General features: G+C 40.1%; 1 protein-coding gene across 2 annotated transcripts in view; it reads right to left on the bottom strand.

Annotated features, from left to right (window-relative positions):
* Positions 1-23,987, bottom strand: part of ITGAV (integrin subunit alpha V) — an 88,719-nt gene extending 64,732 nt beyond the window's left edge. The window contains exons 1-2 of one of the 2 annotated variants that reach the window (XM_059055229.2): positions 23,529-23,987; positions 12,802-12,932 (exon numbers count right to left, since the gene is read on the bottom strand). In XM_059055229.2, the coding sequence (XP_058911212.1) occupies positions 12,802-12,932; positions 23,529-23,713 (316 nt within the window). In that variant the 5' untranslated portion in view covers positions 23,714-23,987. The remainder of the gene's footprint in view (positions 1-12,801; positions 12,933-23,528) is intronic. The other variant, XM_059055230.2, reaches the window with a different exon arrangement.
* Positions 23,988-24,497: the final 510 nt, after the last annotated feature.

Here is a 24,497-nt window from a genome sequence, read left to right as displayed (position 1 = left end):
TTTTCTCTGTGTTCTTCAACTTTCTAATTTGCAGGACTGTTGCAACTGGACAGATATCTAGACACCACTCTGAAAGACAGAAAATTCACCTAGAGGACAAAAGCAAACTTCGGAGGCTGTTTTTAAGATGGCCTGACTGTTTTAATTGCAATGAGCTGGCAACTGTATGGCAGAGAGGCCAGAGAGCAGCTAAGTTTTCTATTTTCTATTGAATACAAAGCGCAGTAATATCCAGAAAATACTCCACAGCATTTTTCTTGACTGGAAAATTGGCATGGCCAGGGTTTGCCCAGCCTACGGCCAAGCCCTTATGGGAACAGGTAATAAGTGTTCCAGCAAGCCATTTGGGTGGCAGGGCAGTGATCTGACTCTGACCTTCTCTAGAACATATACTGTTGGTGAGAGGTGACATCCATTCACTGAATTTGGAACATAAACATAGGCGCTTCTCCTTTTATTAAGGGACGTATTTAACAATCATGCAGGCAAGCCCGTCTTTCTACACAAAGAGACTTTGACCGTGCCAGGTGCTACATGTTCTCCTCTGTCAGTGCACATCATCAGTCTACCTTTTGAGAAAAGACTTACTATTAAGAAAATTGGGCAATGGTCAGTCTGTTAGTAACATCTGCTTCCTAAAAAAAGAAAGCATGCTGCAAGGAGATTTTCCCAACTGCCACCATAACAGAGGTTACAACACAAACCAAGATATAATCCATTTAAGAATATCCACAATTATCTTTAGTTTTCTTCCTTTTCCATAATCATTCACTTCCCCACAACTGTAGTATGGGCATGATGTAAACTATCCTTTCTTCATTTCTACACTGCTTCATCGCTTATAAAGTACCTTCATAGACATTATCTCATTTAATGCACATGACAAACTTGAAGGGTAGGTATTATGCTTATTTGACAGATGGGAAAAAGTGAGGCTGGCAAACTTAAATCACTTGCCCAAGGTCGCATCTAGTGAGTGTCAGAGCTTGAATCTGAGCCTTCACCTTCTAGTTTGCATTCCCCATAACCACAGAGCCAAAGCAAAAACAACAAGACAGGGAACAAGGCCCACTTACATAAGCATGGTTGTGCCTAAAGTAGCTTATAGTATAACCAATATCAAACAAAATATTTAAAAGGGCACTGTGGTAACAGAATAATCCCCCCCACCCCGCCACCCAAAGATGTCCAAGTCCTAACCCCTGGAAGCTTACATTTGAATATGTGACCTTACATGGCAAGAGGGACATTGCAGCTGTGATTAAATTAAGGGGCTTGAAATGGAAGGTTACTCCAGATTTTCTCGGTAGGTCTGATAGAGTCACAATGAGGAGGCAGAAGGGTCAGTGTCAGAGTGGTGTAGCCTGAGAAAGATTCAACCAGCTACTGCTGGCTTTAACAATGGAGGAAGGGGCTACAAACCAAGGAAGGTGGGTGGCCTCTAGAAGTTAGAAAAGGCATGAAAACAGATTCTTCCCTAGAGCCCCCAAGAGGAATGCAGCACTGCAGACATCTTGATTTTGGCCCAATGAGACATCTGACCTTCAGAACTGAAGATAATAAATTTGTGTTGTTTTTAAGCCTCCAAGTTTATAGTAACTTGTTATGACAACAATAAGAAACTAATTGAGGCATGAAGACAAAATTGAGATAACAGACTACCCCTAACCTGCTACATAAATATTCTTGATATTGTTTCGCATACCAACATAATACAGTTTTAGAATATTTTTACTTCCTAAAATACATAGACCATTAATCCTTAAACTAAAGCAGATTTGCTTAAGTTCTATTTTTCCACATCTACATTCAGATAAATTGTGTTTTCTACATGACAATCATCTTTTATTTTAGGAGTAGGGGAATAAGATACAACCTACTATGTATAAAATAAATAAGCTATAAGGATATACTGTACAGCACGGTGAATATTGCCAATATTTTATAATAACTATAAATGGACTATGAACTTTAAAAATTGTGAATCACTATGTTATACACCCGAAGCATATATAATATTGTAAATCAACTATACCTTAATTTTTAAAAAAAAATCATCTTAGTACAAAACAAACAAATCATACTCCAAAATGACCTTTTAATTTTCACTAATTCAACAATGTTTTAAAGTTCAGATTATTCTGTCAATTTAAGGAAAAATCAGTTTTCAGCCATTATGCAGACCTTGGTTAAAACCTACAAATTTTGTGGAGTCACTAGATGAAGGGGTTTAAAAATCCAAGTGGGCAACTAGTATTTTGAAGCAAGATATAATATTTCAATCACTATACAGGCATGTAAAATAAGACACCAGGTTTTCCTTTTTACATCCTAGTTGTGGTTTTCTTTACATATTACATCAAGAAAATCAGCAGGAAAAAGAAAAAGAAGACAAGTCACACAAAAGGACACAACTAGAAATGTAATAAAGTTTATGTTTAGAAGTTAACAAAGCAAAACAAAGAAGACAAGCAAAAGTCAAAAGCTTGAAAGAAAATTAACAGAGAGCATGTTTGGGAACTAAGTTTCACAAATCCATGAAATAAGAAATTTTAGACAGGTTTCCTTTTGTTCCTGCAGACTCAGTAATGCACAAATACCATTCAACAATCAAAGCACTAAGTAAGCTTACCATCTTGGATTGAATTTTCTGCTAAATTAAACTGTTAATTGCAGAACCCTATATTTTCCCTTAATTGTTTAAAAGGCATGTCTACAATATTTTAGAGATATCCATATGGTAATATTCATTATTTCATGTAACTTGTATAATTCTACCAAATATAATGACTAAGAAACTTAATGGAATGGGTACGGAAAGTGTTACTTTCTCTGTAATGTTCACATCAAACCTACTTAGCATGGCAAGGAACCAAGATCTACCCACTGAGCTCTAGATCCTTTTATTTTTAATACAATGCTCTTATGTGTGTTAGGCTTGATGGTGAATTTATTTGATTGGACTGCTGGTTTAGAATATCTTTTTAAAGTTCATTTAGATCCTCCCTCAGTTTACTTCCAGCTTCATTTCTCAACATGCTCTCAACTCCCTCACATTGCACATATAAATCTTATAGATAGATGCATATATGCAGGTCACATGGAATTATTGATTTTCCTTCATAAACATCTTTCACTAATCTATGCATATATTGTTTCCTCTGCCTGGAACCCTCTTCCACATCTGGTGAATTCTACCTCATCTTTTATTACCTACCTAAAATATCACCAACCGATCTGGGAAGCCTTCCTCAAAGGCCCCAAGCAGAGTTAGATACCTTCCAGGTATGCCTCAGTTATTTTGGTATAAATCTATTTGTGTCTACTGCTCAGACTTAAAATGAAGTAAATTTAGACTGGTCTTCCAAACATATTTCTGAAATCTTCCTTCCTCTCCCTCTACCCAAAATCATGCCCTGGAGTAAGAAGAAAAGCACACTGAAAGTATTAATCTTTCCTCTTTAAGAGCTAAGAAACTAAGTGTTACACTATCCTAATACCAAAATCCAGACTTTCTTCCTTAGCTACTACTACGTGTCTTAATGCATGTGACGACCCACAGTAAAATGGCCTAATAAATTATACATAGTCTAAAATCTAGGTATATCTTTGATAAACTGAACATAAAATTGGTCCATGAATTATAGATCAGTAACAGATACATACTGGATTTGTAAAGGATGCTTTCTGACAATTATCTTCTTTTCCAACCCCAAAGAGAAAAAGGTACTCTCTTACTACTATTCTTTTTCTTCTTTTGAAGGACCCTAAGTTTTAGTTCTCTAAACGATCTCCAATCTATCATTTCTTAGCTGCGCTAGATAAGACAGACTTTCTCTGACTCTCATAGGCATATGGCATAGACTCAGTCAGATACTACCATAAAAGCTTTGAATCTCTAGCAAGTGATGCAGAGAGCCAGGGATGGGTAAGAAATTATTCCCATGGTGTTGCCCCATAGTCAGTAAGAGCAATTCCAATAGCAATAAAACCCTACACTACTGGTTCCTCTGTTAGCTTCTCTTGCCCATTTTTCAGAAAACTATCGAGTTACCAATATCCTGCCAATAAATTCCTATTCAGCAAAATTTAGCCAAAGTCAATTTTTATTGCTTTGCACGAAGAACCCAACACCTGCATGCAATAAACACACATATACAACCTACCATATGCCAGGCACTTCTCCATACACTAGCACACAATGGTGAGCAGAAACACATCTGTTCCCTCTCTGGAGAGTTTACAGTCTAATCAGGAAAACAAACACATCATAAGATAACCAGAAAAAAAAAAAAAGAAAAGAAAACAAGTATAAATTTCAGCTAAATGAAGAAAAAGAGCTGTACTCAGTGCACTGGCAGCCTGTATAGCAGAACCTGATCTAAAAGGAAGACGGAAATGGGAAGGACATTGATAATATACTATTTAATGCCAAGCATTTATAGTATCTCCAAAAAGTACCTTACTGTAAAAAATTTTATTGTGACTCTGGAGCTAGCTGAAGTTTGTTCTTTTTACAGGAAGGGATAAAGTCATTATTCTGTTTTTTTCTAAAGAGAAATAGCCCAAGAAACAAATGAGCCTAGAGCAGTACTTCGAACAGTTACAAACTTCAAATGTTGATGCGACAACTACCAGGAGGGCTTCTCGGGGCTCAACTAAACTTTCAGACTCACAAAACTACCAAAGGTCACACACAGCGCCAGTCTGTTTAGAGGCTATAGGACAGAACCAGGTATAACCTCCCTGATGAGAGTCCTTACATGAACTTCCCTGTGCAGCAGTACACACAGCTGTCCAGAGCTCTTCTCTTTGCCTCATCAGGAGACAGCTCAGGTATGAAGAAACAAATCTGGTGGGTACAGCAGCTACCCATGCTTCAAAGCCTCCTGCCCCATAGGAATGGTATCTCTTGTAATGACCCCATAGCCAGAGCTTTCAGAGTTCCCACAAACGACATGCCAGTTGTAAGAGTCACTGCACTCAGGGAACTCCAAAGCTATGGCTTCCCCATCAGGTATTTATTAGTCTATTTATAGTTTCTCCCAGTCTAAATGCAATATACCAACCAGGGGCTTATTCTTAGCATAAGCAATGATACCTAGTCGCTTTGCCACTCAGGACCCGGTAAAACAGAACAAGAAACTTAACAGAAGATCGAGTTGGCATACAGAATAGGAAAGGGTATTAACAACCATTTTCCAAAAGCTGACTACTGATCATTTCGCTCAACTTTAATATCCCTACGTGTATTATTCAGTTAGGCTGCATTACACTATAGTAACAAGCATCCCCAATATCTATAAGTCAAAAATAACAAAGGATTATTTTATACATATACATTGTGGGTCAGCAAGACTCCAACCTTCATGTCTTCCTCACTCAGGGACCCAGGCTGAGGGAGGTTCTATTATTTACACTATCACTACTCACTATGGCATCTGGTAAGAGAAGAAGTGGAACAATGTCCCAACTCCTAAACACCTCCACCCATATATGACACACTTCTGCTCATGTTTCATTGGCTAGCAAAAGTCACAGGGGCTTACCTAAATTCGAGGTTATTCCCAGAAATACGATACTAATGAGTAGTTGTAATATCTACCATATCATGTAAGAGCTAATTTAAATAAAATAATTTTATAAATTTTACTTCCCAAATATTAAAAACATGAGGATGGCGCCCTTTTAAGCATTAAAGTCTCTTCTGGACTCAGAAACACAATAAAGTAGAGAAAATAAACTAACTAATTGAAACTTTTCATGATCACCGTGGGAATGTAGTACAGCTATGGAAAGGTAGGTAATTTTCCCAAGATAACATTGGAAGAATGGCAGAGTCTGGATTTGAACCCAGGCCTGTGTGCCTCCATGGCCTATTTCTTTTTCATGACACAACAATGTATAGCAAATCTGGATGGAGTGAATGAAGAAAGAAGAGTTAAAGGGTAAACTCCACAAGAGTGTCAAGAAGGTTATGAGGCAGGGAACTATATTCAATATCCTGCGACAAACCATAGTAGAAAAGAATATGAAAAAGAAAACATACATATGTATAACTGGGTAACTCTGCTGTACAGAAGAAATTAACACAATATTGTAAATCAACTATACTTCAATAAAATTTTTTTTAAAGGTTAGGAGGAATAAGGGGACAAGAGATCAATAGTTTCAGACAGGCAAAGAGTGGAGACATTAAATAAGGAAGGAATGGGGCTTCCCTGGTGGCGCAGTGGTTGAGAGTCCGCCTGCCGATGCGGGGGACATGGGTTCGTGCCCCGGTCCGGGAGGATCCCACGTGCCGCGGAGCGGCTGGGCCCGTGAGCCATGGCCGCTGAGCCTGCGCATCCGGAGCCTGTGCTCAGCAACGGGAGAGGCCACAACAGTGAGAGGCCCGCGTACCACAAAAAATAAATTTTTTAAAAAATAAGGAAGGAATGAAGAGTGAGGTGAATTATAAGAGAGAGGTTCAATAAAATGAGGGATCAAGTGTCCACTGAAGTAGGCTGCCACCAGCGATTTCAGTTCGGGCCACTGCTGGGCTGGGCTTAGGGAACTGCCAGATTGAAATGGCTGAGCACAGGAAGTGATGAAGAGAGGCACCGTGTTCAATACCCTGCTTGTGAAGAAAAGGAGAAAGGAAAATGGCTAAAAGAAGACACATGCTCAAGGGAAAGCTGCTTTGATTCGTTTTTCAGGTAGGAAAAATTTAACCAAGTTTGAAAGTTCAAAAAAAAAAAAAAAGAAGGGAGCAGGGGAAGAGCAGGAACATAATTAAATGAGAAGGTTCCTGAGAAGGGAGAAGTAATAAAAATATAAAACAGCTTATACTAAGTGAGCCATGATAGTGTGCCAGCCCCTACACTAAGCACTTTACCCCCCTTAACACATGCAAATGAACTCATTCCATTTAACGAATTCCTATGGAGCAGGGTTGATGCATCAGTCAGGGAGAGGGTAGTAACCTGTTAGTAACTTGTGCAAGTTAAACATCTGTAAACGACAGGGCTGGGGCTCGAGTCCCAGGCAGTTTGCCTTCAGAAACCACATTCATCCACTCACGTACTGTCTCCCAACACAAAACAGGGGTGAGGGAGAGAAAGAGGGAAAAGCCACTATCTCCCTCGAGATAACGGAGAAGATAAAAGGCATCAGTGGGGCAGAGATGTTTACCTGTTTGGGCTCAGATGGGACAGAGGTGTGAGAAAAGTTCAGGTGTATTCTGTAAGTTGTAAGCATTTCTTCCACAGTCAAGACACAGTCTAACGGTGCTGTGTCCAGATATATGTACATGTTCATGACTACATTATTGAAAACTATATTCTCTTTTCTTAAATTCAAACACTATTTGGATAAAAATTCTAATGTAAAAAATGCAGTCAATTTGTATATTATTTTCCTAGGAGAAGTCTCAGAGGTTATACAAAATGATTAGAGAAATATCATAAGCAAGGACAAAAAGAAAATAGAACAAAAAATCCGTATTTGTAAACATATAACTAAAGGACTTTAGTTATTTCCTCACTATAGAAAAAGCTCTTATGATTCATTCATCCATCTATTCAATTTATTGGGTACCACTTGTGCCAGGCACCGGGCACTGTTCTAGGCCCTGGGATTTCCACAGTGAACAAAACAGATTAAAAACCATCCCGGTGGAATGCATATCCTAATTGAAAGAAAGAGGCATTAACTAAAAATAAATAACTTCTATAGCAATGTGAGTGAGTACTAAAGAAAAAATGAAGCTGAAAAGTGGATGGAAGCACAAAGTGGGAAAGGGGGAACTGGCATGTTAAATAAGCTGGTCAGAGCATTACTAAGAAGATGACACTTGAGCAATTCCCACAGGAGGTGGTGGAGGAGCACCCAGTGTACACTGGGGGTGATCAATGCTCCAGGCAGTGGGAACAGTCCAGGGGAAGGCGAGGTGGGAATGTGCCTACTGTTCACAAGCCACTGCAAAGAGGTCCAGTGAGGCTGGAAGAGCATGAAGGAGGGGAGAACACTAGAAGATGAAGGTAAAGACAGACATGGTGAGCTGGAATACTCAGTCCTCTCGGCTACTGCGGGACAGGTGTGGAGATGTTAGTGGAATCTGAACGGGAGTGTCATAATATGAATATTTTAAAAGAATCACTCTGGCTGCTCTAGAGAACAACCAGCAGGGGGTACCCAGGGCAGAATCGGGGAGAACTGCGAGGGGGGTGCCGGCTCTCTTCCCTCTGTTCCTCCAGGTCTCCTCTCCACCGCTCCCCACCCTGCTCTTTGCTCAGGACCAGTGTGAACTCATGGGCAACCGGGCCCACTGGCTCCCACTTGGATTCAGCCAGTGGGGAGCATGCACAGAGATGAAAGGGAGGAAGGAGAGTGAGGCCAGGGTTTTATTCTTGTGTCCCTTCACGTCACCTTGGGCTGGCTGCTGTCCTCTGACAAAAGCCACAGTTCCCTCACGTGGCTCTCCCCACTGCCTGGATTCTGGTAACTGCTCCCTTCCCTTTCTCCCTTCAGGCTTTGAGGCCAAATTTTAACTAGTGCCCACTTACTTTGTAAACAGTCCCCTTACTAAAAGCTCTTCAAACTATCCCAATTTAAGTGTGCCATCTCTTTCCTTTACTAATTCAGGAGCCATGGGCAACAGTCCAGGTGAAAGACAATGGTGGCTTGAACTAGGATGTTAACAGCCGAAGAACAAAGAAGCAGTTAGACTTTGACTTGCTGAGATTTTATGTCGAGCATGACTCCAAATTTTGGCCTAACTAACCAAAAGGATGGAGTGCCATCAACTGAGATTCATTTTTTTTAATCCACTAATCAACAGAAAATATGTGCAAATATATTAAAAGTGGCTCAGAGGAAAAGGAATACTATGGCTTACAAACAAATACAAAGATGATTAGTCTTACTGTTAATTAAAGGAATACAAATTAATATAATATAATATAATAATACAACATTACATATACAAATATACATATACAATACATAGAATAATGATATGATATATAATATAAAATTGAGAAAGATAAAAAATATGGTGATAAATGGTATTGGCATGGATGTCAGAAAACACTGGAGGGGTGTAAACTTCTGTGAAAAATAATTTGCAATTTCTATCAAAACAGTACATATACTTTTTTTTTCATTGAAGTATAGCTGATTTACAATGTTGTGCCAATCTCTACTAAACAGTAGAGTGACTCAGTTCTACACACGTAGACATTCCTTTTTTAATATTCTTTCCCATTATGGTTTATCACAGGATAACGAATACAGTTCCCTGTGTTATACAGTAGGACCTTGTTGTTTATACATCCTATATATAACAGTTTAAACCTGCTAATCCCACACTCCCAGTCCTTCCCTCCCCCAGCCCTCTCCCCCTTGGCAACCACAAGTCTGTTCTCTATGTCTATGAGTTTGTTTCTGTTTTGTAGATAGGTTCATTTGTGCCATATTTTAAATTCCGCATAAAAGTGATATCATATGGTATTGGTCTTTCTCTTTCTCACTTACTTCACTTAGTATCATAATCTCTAGTTGCATCCATGTTGCTGCAAATGTTATTATTTCACTATTTTTCATGGCTGAGTAGTATTCCACTGTATATATGTACCACATTTTTATGCATTCATCTGTTGATGGACATTTAGGTTGTTTCCATGTTTTGGCTATTGAGAATAGTACTGCTATGAACATAGGGGTGTGTGTATCTTTTTTTTTTTTTTTTTTGCGGTATGTGGGCCTCTCACTGTTGTGGGCTCTCCCGTGGCGGAGCACAGGCTCTGGACGCGCAGGCTCAACGGCCGTGTCTCATGGGCCTAGCCACTCCACGGCATGTGGGATCTTCCCAGACTGGGGCACGAACCCATGTCCCCTGCATCGGCAGGCGGAGTCTCAACCACTGCACCACCAGGGAAGCCCTGTAGACTTTTTAATGATGGCCAATCTGACCAGTGTGAGGTGGTACCTCATTGTACTTTTGATTTGCATTTCTCTAATAATTAGTAATGTTGAGCATCTTTTCATGTGCCTACTGGCCATCTGTATATCTTCTCTGGAGAAATGTCTATTAAGGTCTTCTGTCCATTTTTCAATTGGGCTGTTTGTTTTTTTGTTGTTGAGTTGTATGAGCTGTTTGTATATTTTGGAGAATAAGCCCTTGTCGTCACATCATTTGCAAGTATTTTCTCCCATTCCGTAGGTTGTCTTTTTGGGTTTTTTATGGTTTCCTTTGCTATGCAAAAGCTTGTAAGTTTAATTAGGTCCCATTTGTTTATTTTTGGTTTTATTTATATTGCCTTGGGAGACTGACCTAAGAAAACACTGGTACAATCTATGTCAGAGAATGTTTTGCCTATGCTCTCTTCTAGGGGTTTTATGGTGTCATGTCTTATGTTTAAGTCTTTAAGCCATTTTGAGTTTATTTTTGTGCACAGTTTGAGGGTGTGTTTTACCTTCAGTGATTTACATGCAGCTGTCCAACTTTCCCAGCATCACTTGCTGAAAAGACTGTCTTTTTCCCATTTTATATTCTTGCCACCTTTGTCAAAGATTAATTGACTGTTGGTGTGTGGGTTTATTTCTGGGCTCTCTATTCTGTTCCATTGATCCATATGTCTGTTTTTGTACCAATACCACACTGTTTTGATTACTGTAGCTTTGTACTATTAAAACAATACATAAACTTTGATCTAAAAATCCTACTAGGACTTTATCATACATACTCACACACTTGCACAAATACCTGTGTATAAGATTTTCACTATAGCAGTGTTTAAAATTACAAAAAAACCCAGAAACAATCTAAATGTCCATCAGCAGGAAATATGAGTTAAATAATTTAGGCTATATATACTATAAAACAGAATACTATCAGTGGTTTGCAAAGAATGAGGTAAATCTATATATGTCTATGAGAGATTATATTGGGTAGGGAGGGGTGGGGGCTGAGTCAGGTACCTAATAGTAATATTTAGTATATTCCTATTTGTGAATTGTTTTTTTTTTAAGGATATACAGATATATAGGAATAAGAAAATTCTAGGAAGATCAAAGAAACTATTTAAAGTGATTGCCTCTAAGCAGGCTAATGTGAGCAAGTCCTGTTTTCTCATTGTTTACCCTCTTGGACTGTCTGAAATTTTTTCAATAAAAATAATACTAAAGCCAAATTTCAAAAAAGACCAGTAATAAATTATCTGGCACTGCACAAAACCTGTGGTGTTGAATACAGAAATATATCTGAACAGTTCAACATTTTTTAAATTAGTGTTCACACGTTGTTAGAAGATATAAATGCCCTGACCCATAATATCCTGAATCACAGGTATATTTCTCTATTTGTGGTAAAATTGAGCCTATTTACATACTCTTGGGGTTTTCCAAATGCCAGCCATATATGGAAAAAACAACAAAGTTTAATGTAGATAGTTTCAAATGGAAAAAAGCAAACATGTGACCCAATCCCTATGAAGAACTGGCTTAATGACACTCATTTTGGTACTGGTCATGATATCAAATGTAACAGTCCACAACATGATTTCTGTTTCACTGGTATTATAATTCCCAAAATGAATATGTTTTAGAACTAGCAGGAAATAACAATATGGAAAAAAATATTAATTTTCTTCAGACTTATCTTAAAATATTCTGTCAAAGCCAGCAAATCAAAACTGGTAAAAAATTTTGCAGAACTATTGTACCAGAAGAATGTCACACTATTTCTTTGAGGAGTCTTTAAATTTTCACAAATGTAGATAAATATATCAATACAAATGTATACAGGACTACGTATATTTTATTTTACTGATGTAAATGTAAAACTTATTTCTTATTTCTCATCTTCCTTATGCTATTTTTCTCCTTACCACCACAAACTGACACTGGAATTTGTCCCTGTTGGATAAAACTTTAATGTTATCAGAACCATAACATATTATTTTCCCAATAAATTTTGGATAAGAATTTGTTTTTTAAGTCAACCAAATCTACTTGAATACAAAATATTCCTCAACTGGTTTTGACAGCACAACCCAAGACTTTAGATTATTTCACGATTAAGGAGTCAGTGAGTCAATTTTGCTGACAAGAGAAAGGACAAAAGCCTTTCTCAAAAGAGGTGCAGAAACATTTTAACAGATTTTCCCCAGACTTCTGCAGACTGACATTATCAGGGAAGTTGAAGACATCCAAAGCAGTGTGGAAACACAATATATTTTTAAGGCTTTTATATGCCACGAAACTGTACAAAAAAATCATATAATAGGTCATTTGTCTTTATATAACTTTCTCTGGGGATCTGAAGTGCTTATACATATTATTTCACTAAATTGTTACATTTAAGCTAAAGCAAATACCTTCAAAAATTATATAGTATTTCGAAACATATCAAATGAGGAGGGACTTCCCTGGTGAAGCAGTGGTTAAGAATCTGCCTGCCAATGCAGGGGACATGGGTTCGAGCCCTGGTCTGGGAAGATCCCACATGCTGTGGAGCGACTAAGCCCATGCACCACAACTACTGAGCCTGTGCTCTAGAGCCCGCGAGCACAACTACTGAGCCCGCGTGCCACAACTATTGAAGCCCACAGCCTAGAGCCTGTGCTCCACAACAAGAGAAGCCACTGCAACGAGAAGCCCGTGCACCGCACCACAACGAAGATCCAACACAGCCAAAAATAAATAAAAAAATAAATTTATTTAAAAAATAAAATTCTATTCAAATGCAGAGAGGTAAAGGTAGGGGGAAAATATCAAATAACAGAAATTAAGAAAAGGGACCACTGCATCAACATTTACCTGTTGCATCAAATTCAATTGGCTGGCACCCACGGTGAGAAGACCAGTCACACTTGAGGACTTGCCCTCCTTCCACAATCCCAGGCTGGGTAGTGTTTGCTTTGGGAGCTCCCACCAGAAGAAACATCCTGCTAAAATACAAAAGGCAAGACAAGACTTTAAGTGGCACAAAGCATAAACAAAATCTTATGATTTAGGAAGAGCAATCATTCTCTTGATTTTATCCACAAATATTCTTTAAAAACCACTCACTGAGAGCATAATCCACCTTCATTATTCATTTGGTGCTCTTTTACATACATACATTATTCAATATAGTTTACTCATCCTAGGAACACATTATAAGGCAACTTTAGGGTTACATGTCATTAAAAAATTTATGCTGGCCAAACTGTACACTTTGAATAGGTACAGTTTATTACATGTCAATTATAGCTCAATTAATTTGTTAAAAATGTATGCTGGCTAGAGACAGGGACATTTGTCTTGATTTTTGTTTTTTCTGATTTACTGTACACTTTCTATATCCTGAATAATGAACAAAAAATAAATGATTCTAAATAAATGATTCTAAAGTATGGTAATTTTAAATATTATCATTTTTCCATTGGGAAAACTTATCTTGTTTTAAAACTATATACTTCGGGCTTCCCTGGTGGCACAGTGGTTGAGAATCCGCCTGCCGAAGCAGGAGACACGGGTTCGTGCCCCGGTCCGGGAGGGTCCCACATGCCGCGGAGCGGCTGGGCCCGTGAGCCATGGCCGCTGAGCCTGCGCGTCCGGAGCCTGTGCTCCGCAACAGGAGAGGCCCCAACAGTGAGAGGTCCGCGTACCGAAAAAAAAACTACATACTTCAATTTTTTTTTAATAGTGACTAACGAATGTCTTTTTTCACTGGATTAATCTAATCAATTCCTGGTCAAAGAATAGAAGCACTATTCAATTTCTTAACAGGATAAAATTAGCAAAAGACAAAATAATCAGGAGTCAAATTTTTAAGTAAAAGAGATCTTTTCTTTAGTTGTTTCTATTCATTCAGAAGAAAAAAATGGATTGAGTGTCTCCTCTACTAAGGCACAGATCTGGGCACTAGAGAAAGGAGGATGAATAAGACAAGCTTGGTTCCTGCTCTCAGTGGAGCTTACATTCCCGTTGGGAAGAAATCCAGAAACTTGCCAAGAAAATTAGTCACTATTACAAGTGCTACGAAAGAACCAACAATTGGCTGAGAGGTATTTGGGAACAAGGAGAGGAGACCTTCTTTAGATTAAGGGAAGTTACCTCTAAGGAATGGAGGGGAGACACTTCCTTTGGATAAAGGGATGTCTAAGGAAGTTATCTTTAAAGAACAGGGAGAAGAGACCTCTTTCAGATAAAGCAGCAAAGGGATTTACCTCTAAGTAAATTGAGATGTACGGGATTAGAAGAAGGTCGCCAAGGAGTGTGTGTGTTGGGTGTGAGGGGCTAAGTGAGTGGGATAGAGAGGTGGATGGGAGGGTCCCAGGCAGAGGTACAAAGACTCAAGGCAGGAAAGAGCTTAGTCTCCAAGAGTTACAAGGAAAGAGGTGTGGCTAAAGGAGAGCAAGCTGAGAATAGCACAAGATAAAACTGCGCAGCTTGGCAAGAGCTAAATCACACAAGGTCCTTTAGCCACGTAAAACTTTTGGATTTTATCATAACATCCACGTGAAGCTTCTGAATGTTTTTTAAAGCAAGAGAATGACATAATCTAATAAAGAAAATGAAATGTGGCGCCTTACGGGGAAAGTATTAAGGGGGAGGGGGGCAAACATGGAACAAGAAAAGCAAGAAACTTTCAGCACCTGAGGGAGGAGGTGACGGTAAACTAGGCTGGGAGGACAGATGGAGAAAGAGATGGATGGGCAGATTTGGGAAATATCTGGAGTAGAAATAACAGGAACAGCTGGAGGCTTGAAGGTGGTAGAAAGGGAAGATTAGAATAAAGCACGTCACCTAGGTTTCTCTCTGGAGTGTAGGGATGGGAGAACCACTTACTGTGCTAGAAAAGCCCAGAGAGTAGGGAAGCAGAAGGCAGACTAAGGATTTACAGGAAAACCAAGAGTTCAGTTCCCAACATGTTACCTTGAAATACCCGTGAGACACCTAATTGGTGGTCTATTGCTCTGAGGAGAGTTCTGCCCTTGGAGATAACAGTGCTGAGAATGTCAACTTGGAACGGATGGGTTCACACAGGGAGAGGCTTCAGAGAGAAGAGGAGGAAAGAGAGGAAGCAACAACATTTAAGAGTCAGAGAAAGAGGACAGAGTAAAAGAGGCTGAGAAAAAGCTACCTGAAATATAGGAGAAGAAAACAGGAGACAGATAGACACAGAAGGCCCTCAATAAATGCTATCACCATTGTCATTTCATTTCCTTGTTAAACACTAAGCCACTTACATTCTTCTAGCAAAGAAAATACTCATAATTTCTTTTCACTTTTTTGTGAAGTTATGAACAAACCTACATCTTAAATATGGAAATGCTTTCGTTTTAACTTTTATTTATCAATTTCATTTCTTCTGGATGTATCTGCTAAATCATATTTAGACCAGTTGAAAGATGGCTGCATGAAATGCTGGAACCCTGTTTTCGTACACTTATCTTAAAACTCCATACTCAAAATAAAGACAAAACTCCCAACCAAACCACACCCTGTTTCATAAAGCTTTATGCAGTCATAGTTGGCATCAGTAAAACACCAATGCTGGCTCTTTCTCCTCATAGCCAACTTTGTTTTCATTCAGCAAGAACAAAAATAAAGCTGAGTAAGATAGCCCTCAGCCCCCATGAATAAGAGAGCAGCTAAGTATCATTATGCCCTCCTTTTCTACAGCAGAGCTGGTTAACAGCTAAATTACACACACACACACACACACACACACACACACACACACACACACACACACATGAAATTTACCTTTCTCAACAGGTCAAAAATTTGGCCACAAAATCACAAAACTGTCCCTCCTCATCTGGATTAAATGATTTTTTTAGTACATGATAGGCAAAAAAAAAAATATTTTAGATAAGTATACTTTTCAGGTCTACACCTGAAGAGGTATAGGCTCATTCCTGCAATAGCCCTAATACGGGTAATACGAGCACAGGTATGTGTATGATTTTCATATTGTGGATTAATGGCCAGTTCCAGGAGATCAGGACAGAGAAGCCGATTCTCAGAATTTGCCTAGAAACCTACAAGCAAACTCATTTCTGGACTGTCCTCACATAGGACACTACAGAATCTTTAATAATTTTTTGTCAAAGCACTTTTTCCTACCTTATGATAAACTGCTTCCTTGAATGGAGGGGACCCTCAGTCATCTTTGTGCTGCCACATAACAAGCACTCAAGAAAAGCTTTTTAAATTGACAATTTAGTAGCAAGTAAATTTGATAGTTATAAGTCTCAATCAAAACAGCCATCTCCACTATCACCAACCCCTGTAGAATGCAGAAATCATCCTCTAGTAAACATCTGATTATTTAAATTATCCTTAAAATAATTTCTTTCTGTAACGTTTCTCTTCTTAATTTTGGATTTCAGATACTTTCTTTACTTGGCACTAAAGACAGAGAGGGCTGGAAAGTTATTAGGGGACACGGACTTCAGCAAAGACAGAAAAAAGGGCATCGTAGGAGAGTTCTGAATGCAAACTGCACTCACTATTGGCAGCACAGAGCTCTAGTTCCTTGGATAGGATCAGGAACAAGGCTGCTGCTTTTCATCAGACCATTTGCACATTATAGGCATGAAATGATGGTAATTAGATGTACTAATATGGGTGTTCATCAAATTTTCCTAAGCATGTGCAGTCTTGCACATTGGTGAAATGCCACAGAAATGGTAGAATAATATAAAAGGAATGTGTGAGCATTCTCAATTTCTAAGTGCTAGGTTAATGAGGGGAAAAAGCTGAGAAAGTTCTTTGTGCAAAGTGTCAACATGATATTTAAGTTCCTTTTAAGAGTGTTATAGAAAGTTTTCAATGAGAAAAATGGAGAGACAAAGACAGTAAGACTGCCTTACACAAATGTTAAGTCCTAAGAGGGAGGTGTGGAGAGAAAAATTATTTGTAGAGATTAAAGAGTACAGAATGGTAAAAGATGCTATATGAGAAAATTAAGGACTATAAAAGCAACACATATTACAGAAAACAAAAGTCTGTTAATGTGTTGGGAGGGTGAATTTTATGTCTTGTGTCTTTCTGCCACAATAACAAAAAACAGCCTGTTAATGAAATGCCTTACAAAAATATTAAATCATTACGACTTGAAGTTCATCTAGGAATGTCTAATGAATGTCTACAACAGCTTAATTAAAGTAAAAGAAGTGACAGACCAGAAAAAATTTTGCAATATAAGCAGCATTGTCTAATGGGCCGTTTGGGACTAAAGGTTCCAGTCACCATATAAATCAAATGAGAAAGTCATTTAAAATCTCTGAGCCTCAGTTTCCTGTTCTATTGAATGGAAATAACAATGCCCACTATAATTACTTAAAAAAGAAAATTTCTGAATGTGGATAGTATAGATAAAAGTAAACTTAGGGCTTCCCTGGTGGCGCAGTGGTTGAGAGTCCGCCTGCCGATGCAGGGGACACGGGTTCGTGCCCCAGTACGGGAGGATCCCACATGCCGTGGAGCCACTGGGCCCGTGAGCCATGGCCCCTGGGCCTGCGCGTCCGGAGCCTGTGCTCCGCAACGCAACTGGAGAGGCCACAACAGTGAGAGGGCCGCGTACCGCAAAAAAAAAAAAAAAAAGTAAACTTAGAAAATGTGAATGCATCATAAAAATACAAGATGACAGCAGAACTAAAAACAACAATAAAATACTCCTTAATAAAGTAGGAATAAAAGTAAAATCTGTTTTCCAGGGCCATTAATTAACCCAAATGCAAGCTCTCAAGAGAAAAAAAAAAAAAAAGGATAGGTAATAGTTGGCTTGCAACACTTCCTGACAATGGTGGAGAGTTGGGGAAGATACACAGAGTTAGCTGAGGCTGACAGAGATTTCTCTGGTAAGCAGCAAAAATCTGAAGCTGAGCAACTTAGTTTCATATGCTTGCAACTTCCTCCTGACAGAATCCATCTCCCTCCCAAAAAGTTTGCCCAAGAACAATATCAGGATCCCCATCCTCACCATTCTTTTTAAATGACTCGAATCATTTTCATTAAATGACTTTAAAATTAAGGTTTACATATATAAGCAGGCCATTAATATCATGCCAAGAAATTCTGAAAGATAAAGAGTAGAAATGTGTGTTTAGGGGAAGGGGGGTAAAAGAAGAAGAAAGAGGGAGGGAGGGAAAGTGGGGGAGAAGGGAGAGAGGGAGGAGAGGTAGAGGAGCAAGGGCAAGGGAGGGGGAAGGAGAGAAGAAAGGGGAGGTAGTAAGGGAGAGGAGGAGGAAGGGGAAGAGGATGGGAGAGACGAGAGGATTCGAGAAGCCAACCAGGAGGATGCCCTTGGGATGCACTTTCAATCCAAAGTGTACTTGAAGGGCAGCTGCTTTAGGGAACATGACCTTGACTACCAAGGAGAGACAACCAGCCAAACAATGACAAGTACATTTTTTAAACTCTCCAAATGAACTAAGTTATTTGGCTGCTTTCAGCACTGACTTTTCCAAGATAAAGCATGGTTAATATATTCTGGCTGACTTTGGCTGACCAGTGAGGCTTCACCAAAAGGAACTTCTGAAAAATTATCATATACGTACACAAAGAAAAAAAAGAAACGTGTTACTGAATGTTACTTAAGAGCTATAATTCCAGTCTCATTCACTTTTCACTAAAAAAAAAAAAAGCTATAGTCAACATTTATGTGATGTAAAACAGATGCAAAAATCCTACACATTTTCCCTTCTCTTCTATAATATCCTATAAACCTTGGGCCTTGATCAGGAGAAATCAACATAGGATTTGCTTTCTAAATATGTAATGATGATAGAATCTATGCATATGTATTATTTATGATAAGAAAAAAGAACCAGGGGCTTCCCTGGTGGTGCAGTGGCTAAGAATCCACCTTCCAATTCAGGGGACACGGGTTCGAGCCCTGGTCCCTGGTCCAGGAAGATCCCACATGCCGCGGAGCAACTAAGCCTGTGCGCCACAACTATTGAGCCTGCGCTCTAGAGCCTGCGAGGCACAACTACTGAGCCCACGAGCCACAACTACTGAAGCCCACGTGCCTAGACCCCGTGCTCCACAACAAGAGAAGCCACCGCAATGAGAAGCCCGTGCACCACAATGAAGAGAAGCCCCCGCTCTCCACAACTTGAGAAAGCCTGCGCGTAGCAACGAAGACCCAACGCAGGCAAAAATAAATAAATAAATATTTTTTAAAAAAGAAAGAAAGAAGAACCAATATAGCCAGAGCCACACTAAAATAAGCTGGTGTCATTTTGTAAGGGGTTGTGAAGATGGTTACAAAGGTGAAGAGAGAAACGGGACATAAGCTTTTAAAAGCAGATGCAGAATGGGACGGACTGAAAGAGGCCTTCATCCAGTTTAAGCAGTTTGGACTTTATCTCTGGACATGAGAATATTTTCGAGGAAATGTTAGCAGCAGAATACCAGAATCAAAAGATGCTTCAGAAAGATAAAACTATTAGAAACATGTAAGATGTTTTGCAGGTGTGAGAGCTAAATGATGGGCTGAGGGGTGATGACCTCAGTGCCACAGACCACGCTTGTAACGACTGGTCAAACTACAAGTGGAAAGCAGAGATGGATGCAAGAAACATTAACATGGGCTTCCCCGGTGGCGCAGTGGTCAAGAATCCGCCTGCCAATGCAGGGGACATGGGTTCGAGCCCTGGTCCAGGAAGATCCCACATGCTGCAGAGCAACTAAGCCCGTGCGCCACAACTACTGAGCCTGTGCTCTAGAGCCTGCGAGCCACAACTACTGAGCCCGCATGCCACAACTACTGAAGCCCACATGCCTAGAGCCAGTGCTCCGCAACAACAGAAGCCACCGCAATGAGAAGCCCACGCACCACAACGAAGAGTAGACCCTGCTCGCTGCAACTAAAGAAAGCCGCACCCAGCAACAAAGCCCCAATGCAGCCAAATATAAATAATAAATTAATTAATTTTTTTTTTAAAAAAGAAACGTTAACAAGGAAGAATTTCTAGGACCTTCTGCCTGGTGACTAATCACTGACTACTATTAGGGGTGACCAGCAGGAGAGACAAAGAAAAATAGAAAATGAGAGGGAGGAATATGAAATTATTTCCAGGGCGACAGAAAAAATGATGGTACCATTAATAGAAACAGGTACAACTGACATCACTTGGTGAAAAAGATTTCATTTTTTGTCAAATTGAGGTAAGACAGGCTAGTCAAGAAGAAATGATCCACAGGCTGTTGAATATAAAGTTAGAGCTCTACTTTTAGATTGAAGATGAAGGCAGGGCAGCAGTATGGTTTGCAAAGCTCTCCAAATGTTGCAAATAGGAAGTTAGGATTGAGAACCACTGTATGTTCTGTGGGACCTTCTGCGACCAGGGCACACTTACCCACACCTTGTCTTTGGGGGTCACAGGACATGAAGGAACTGTAAATAAGGCTCCAATAGTGTTTAACAGGGGAAAAAGCCAGCCTTGTAACCCACTATTGCTCACTATAGCATTATTTTAAAATAAATATATATGTAAAATGAGAACTGTATAACATATCTTAAGAGTAAGTTAGAAAATTATTCATTTTCTTCTTAAAATTTGAATACAAAAATTAAATGGAATTTGAATTTCATTTCCTCTGCGTTTTGTTCCCATCTTTTCCCTTACCCCACACCATCCCACTCAAACAACTAAAGGCTGCAAACTCTTCTGGCCGCAGTTTCCTGTTCTGTAAGAGTGAATTTATCTGCTTTCCCATTTCCCCTGGTGGTCTGTGGTATAGAGTAAAATGAGATATCACAAATAAAAGTGCTTTGTAAATTATAAAATAGGTCAAGCAATGTAAGATATCATTATTATAACTAAGCCTAGGGTGTAAGTTTTAATTTCTCCAATTATTCTCCACAAGAAAAACATGCCTTTACTTCTTGGCCTGTATACAGTATTTAAATTTTACATAAGTTTAGCGATATAGTCTCCATAAATTAATTCATACAGGAAAAATAATAGGGAGTGCTAATGTATTATTTTTCACAGTTTTTTTCCCTTTTTAAGTATAGCAATTTACAATGTTGTGTTAGTTTCTGGTGTACAGCAAAGTGATTCAGGTATACATACATATGCATATACATGTTCTTTTTCATATTCTTTTCCATTATAGTTTATTACAGGATATTGAATATAGTTTCCTGTGCTATACAGTAAATCCTTGTTGTTTATTTATTTTATATATAGTACTTTGTATCTGCTAATCTCCAAATCCTAATTTAGCCCCCCCCCCACCTTTCCTCTTTGGTAACCATAAGTTTGTTTTCTATATTTTTCAAATCATAATTTTTGTGACTTTTCACTTCAAACCTAAGACTCATTTCTGGAGGAATTTTATTGTGGAGTCACCTTAATATTTTTGCTTAGTACTTTCTTTTTCCTTCTTTTTAATTAACATTGATTCATTAGTTTTCACAACAATATGGAGATAATTCAATAACAATTTTCTGTAACAAGAAAAATGAGACAGAAAACAGTTCTATATCTTGCCAGGGGTATTTAGACACCTATAGAAACCGGAAGCAGCAGGAGACCTCATTATCCTTGCTTCCTCATTAATACAGGCACTCTTCCTTCAGAAGAAAGGAAACTTTAATTAGCACTTTTCTATTATGTGAATTTTTTTTCCCTTTAGAAGTTTATTATCACACCAAATGACAACAATAAACGCAGCTGGCAATATTGTAAATGGCATCGCCATGCACCCTGGATTCCAATGCTTATTAACTTTAAAAGTACCTTTTTACAAAATTAAGCATAAGTTTGCATTAATCTTTGTTAAATCTGAAAAGCTCAGAAGTAGAAACCTTTGTTTACATATATTTGGGTTTTTTTAAATTTCCAAGTTGATTTATATTTTTTATCTTAGGCTATACCTAGACCTCATAGTCTATCAGTAAAAAAGTCACTGAAGAAAGTTTCAAAATGTTATATGAAACCAAACCAAGTTCAATTTTACCTTACCATTAAAGTCCCACGTGGGACGTCATGTAAACAAACCTGTGAGGTCATAGTATATTCAACAACTACAATGACTAATCACAAATTAGCCATCCAGCCTCGCAACCAAAAATAGGAAATATCTCCTTATAACAGTTCAGTATTACTGCATTTTCCGTAGTAAAAACACTTAAAGTTTATCATTTTGTCATGTATCTTTACAGTACAGAACTCAGAGGGTTGCCACCGAATTAAGAGCAACATATGCAAACCACTCCATCAACTTGGAAGTATTTAAGTGCTAACTCTGGCTACTCTAAGTACAGACTCTTGACTAAAGACAATATATATTTTCAAAATTATTAGAATTTCTGTAGAAATTAAATCTAAAAGAGCATGCTTGGAAGCAACTAAAATCCTCTGCACTATAAAGGCATACATCCTGCCGAATGTTGTAACAGTCATGGAAAAATATTTTGATCATCCTCAAATCAGGCATGTATGATTAGGAAAAACAGTACTAAAAAGTACTGACCATTAAAATTATCCTCCCTCTCCCCCCCCAAAACAATACTTTATAGAAAAAAATTAAAAACAAAAATACGTTGTTACAATTTCTAAGAGCTTAGAAAGAACTCTAAGAACAGTTCTCCCTCTTGGAAACAAGACTTAAACATCAGAAGACATCCAGGGAACACATTAAATCAGTATTTCTAACGCTAAAAAAGGGGGTGGGGTGGTGAGAATGACGTCAGCGTTCGGTAAGGTCAGAGACAACTTTTAATCCAATAATGACAATAACTTCGTTCCAAATCCTGTGCAACGCGAAACGCTGGCAATTTGAAACATAACTGAATTCTTAAATACTACAGTATTCAAATGACCTTTAGTGAGTGAAAACTCAGCAAACATGCTTGTTCTTTCTGAACAATGACCTAAATAATGAATCACTATAAAAAGAACAGATGACACATCCAATTCATCTGTTCACCCTCAAATGTGCAAAGGTTTGACAGTCTCAGAGATAAGACACAATGAATTTACTACGACAGAATGGTCATTTTAGTCATCAGAATGTCTGGAAAAGGAGATGAGGAGAAACAGAATCAGACTGAGAGTCCTAAAGAATGGGGGAGGGCTTGTTTAGGGAGAGCGAAAAACACGGGTGTTTAAGTCTATGAAGCCAAAAAACAAAAAGACTCCAGGGAAGGCTAACTGGTAAGGGAGAAAAAGAAGTTCGGAAATGAAATTGACCAAGTCCCGGACACCGGCAAAGGCGGCGCGGTGTCCAGCCAGACCAGCCTTTGTTGATTTCCCACTTTCCCCTAATTTCAAGCACAGGTCTGCTTCAAAGCGCTCCCTTCTGAGGAGAGGAGAAGGGGGAACTGGGTGGTGGGAGGTGCGCGGGTTCACCTCCCCCAAGTATTTCATCCACCCAGAACCTAAATCGCCCAGTGGGGGGAGGGAGGATTAGAGGGAACGGATAGAAAGACGCCGAGATCTCTTGCAGAGATCTCTCCCTATGGGAAATCGTAGGGTGGGTGCGCGCGATGGGGGAGGGGGCCGACTCCCCTTCCAAGTGCGGCCACTTACGAAGACGCGCTGGGCACGAAGAAATCAACCGCGAAGCCGAAGTAACTACCCTCGGGGCCAGAGTACTCCGCAGGACTGTCCACATCTAGATTGAAGGCGCCGCAAAGAGGCAGCAGGAATCCGGGGAGAAGGAGCAGGAGGCGGCGGGGGCGAAGGCGCAGCCGCCGCCGCGGCAGGGAAGCCATCGCCGAAGTGCGCGCGGGGCGCCGAGCCCGGAGACGCGGCCACCCCGCCCGCAGCGCACGGTGCCCGCGGCCCGCCGCCTGCGCGCGCCGAAACTTGCCAGCTGCTCGCTTCCCGGCGAGTCCCGGACAGCGCCGGGGGAGGCAGGAGGGCTGAGCTTCCGAGCGGCCGCCCGGGAAGTGGGGCGCAGGGCGCGCGGGGCGGGGACAGCAGCGCGGGCGGCCCCTCGCCTCCCTCTCGCTCGGCCGCTCAGCGCCGCGCCTCAGGCTCGGGACTGCAAGGCTGGGCGCCGCACCCCCGGCAAGAGCGCTGCCGCGGCCAGTGGGAGGAGGCAGAGCAGGAGGAGGAGCCGCCCCTAGGCTGAGCCAACACGCAGGAGGAAGTGGGGGAGGAAAGTCGGCCTCGGCCTGGGGCAAGTCGAGCGCACTTCCGTGCGCGCTGTCGCCTCCTGTCCCAAGAATAGAGCTCCTGTACGGAGGCCCCAGACCCTCAGAGCCCTCTGGGAGCCCTTCTGCACTAAGGCCTCAGACCCAGGACCGGGAAGAGGGAGGCGGCGAGGTGGGGGGAGATGCTCAAGCGTCCCAACCCGCCCGCGTCCAACAGAGCGCCAAGGGCACCCGAATGCCGCCGGCAACTCCTGTGCGACTTTTATTTAAAAGTGAGGAAAGCTTTATCCGCTTCTCGTGTTTCTGCTACTTAAAAGCCTGGCAGGCACTCACAACCGAAACTCTATAATTAATGGTCGTTTTCCTCCCCACTCTAGCCCACACGCAAACACTGAACTTA

Source organism: Kogia breviceps, chromosome 2 (genome assembly GCF_026419965.1).
Source record: "Kogia breviceps isolate mKogBre1 chromosome 2, mKogBre1 haplotype 1, whole genome shotgun sequence".
Taxonomy (NCBI): domain Eukaryota; kingdom Metazoa; phylum Chordata; class Mammalia; order Artiodactyla; family Physeteridae; genus Kogia; species Kogia breviceps.
The sequence above is the reverse complement of the archived record's forward strand: the minus strand, read 5'-3'. Positions and strand labels throughout refer to the sequence as shown.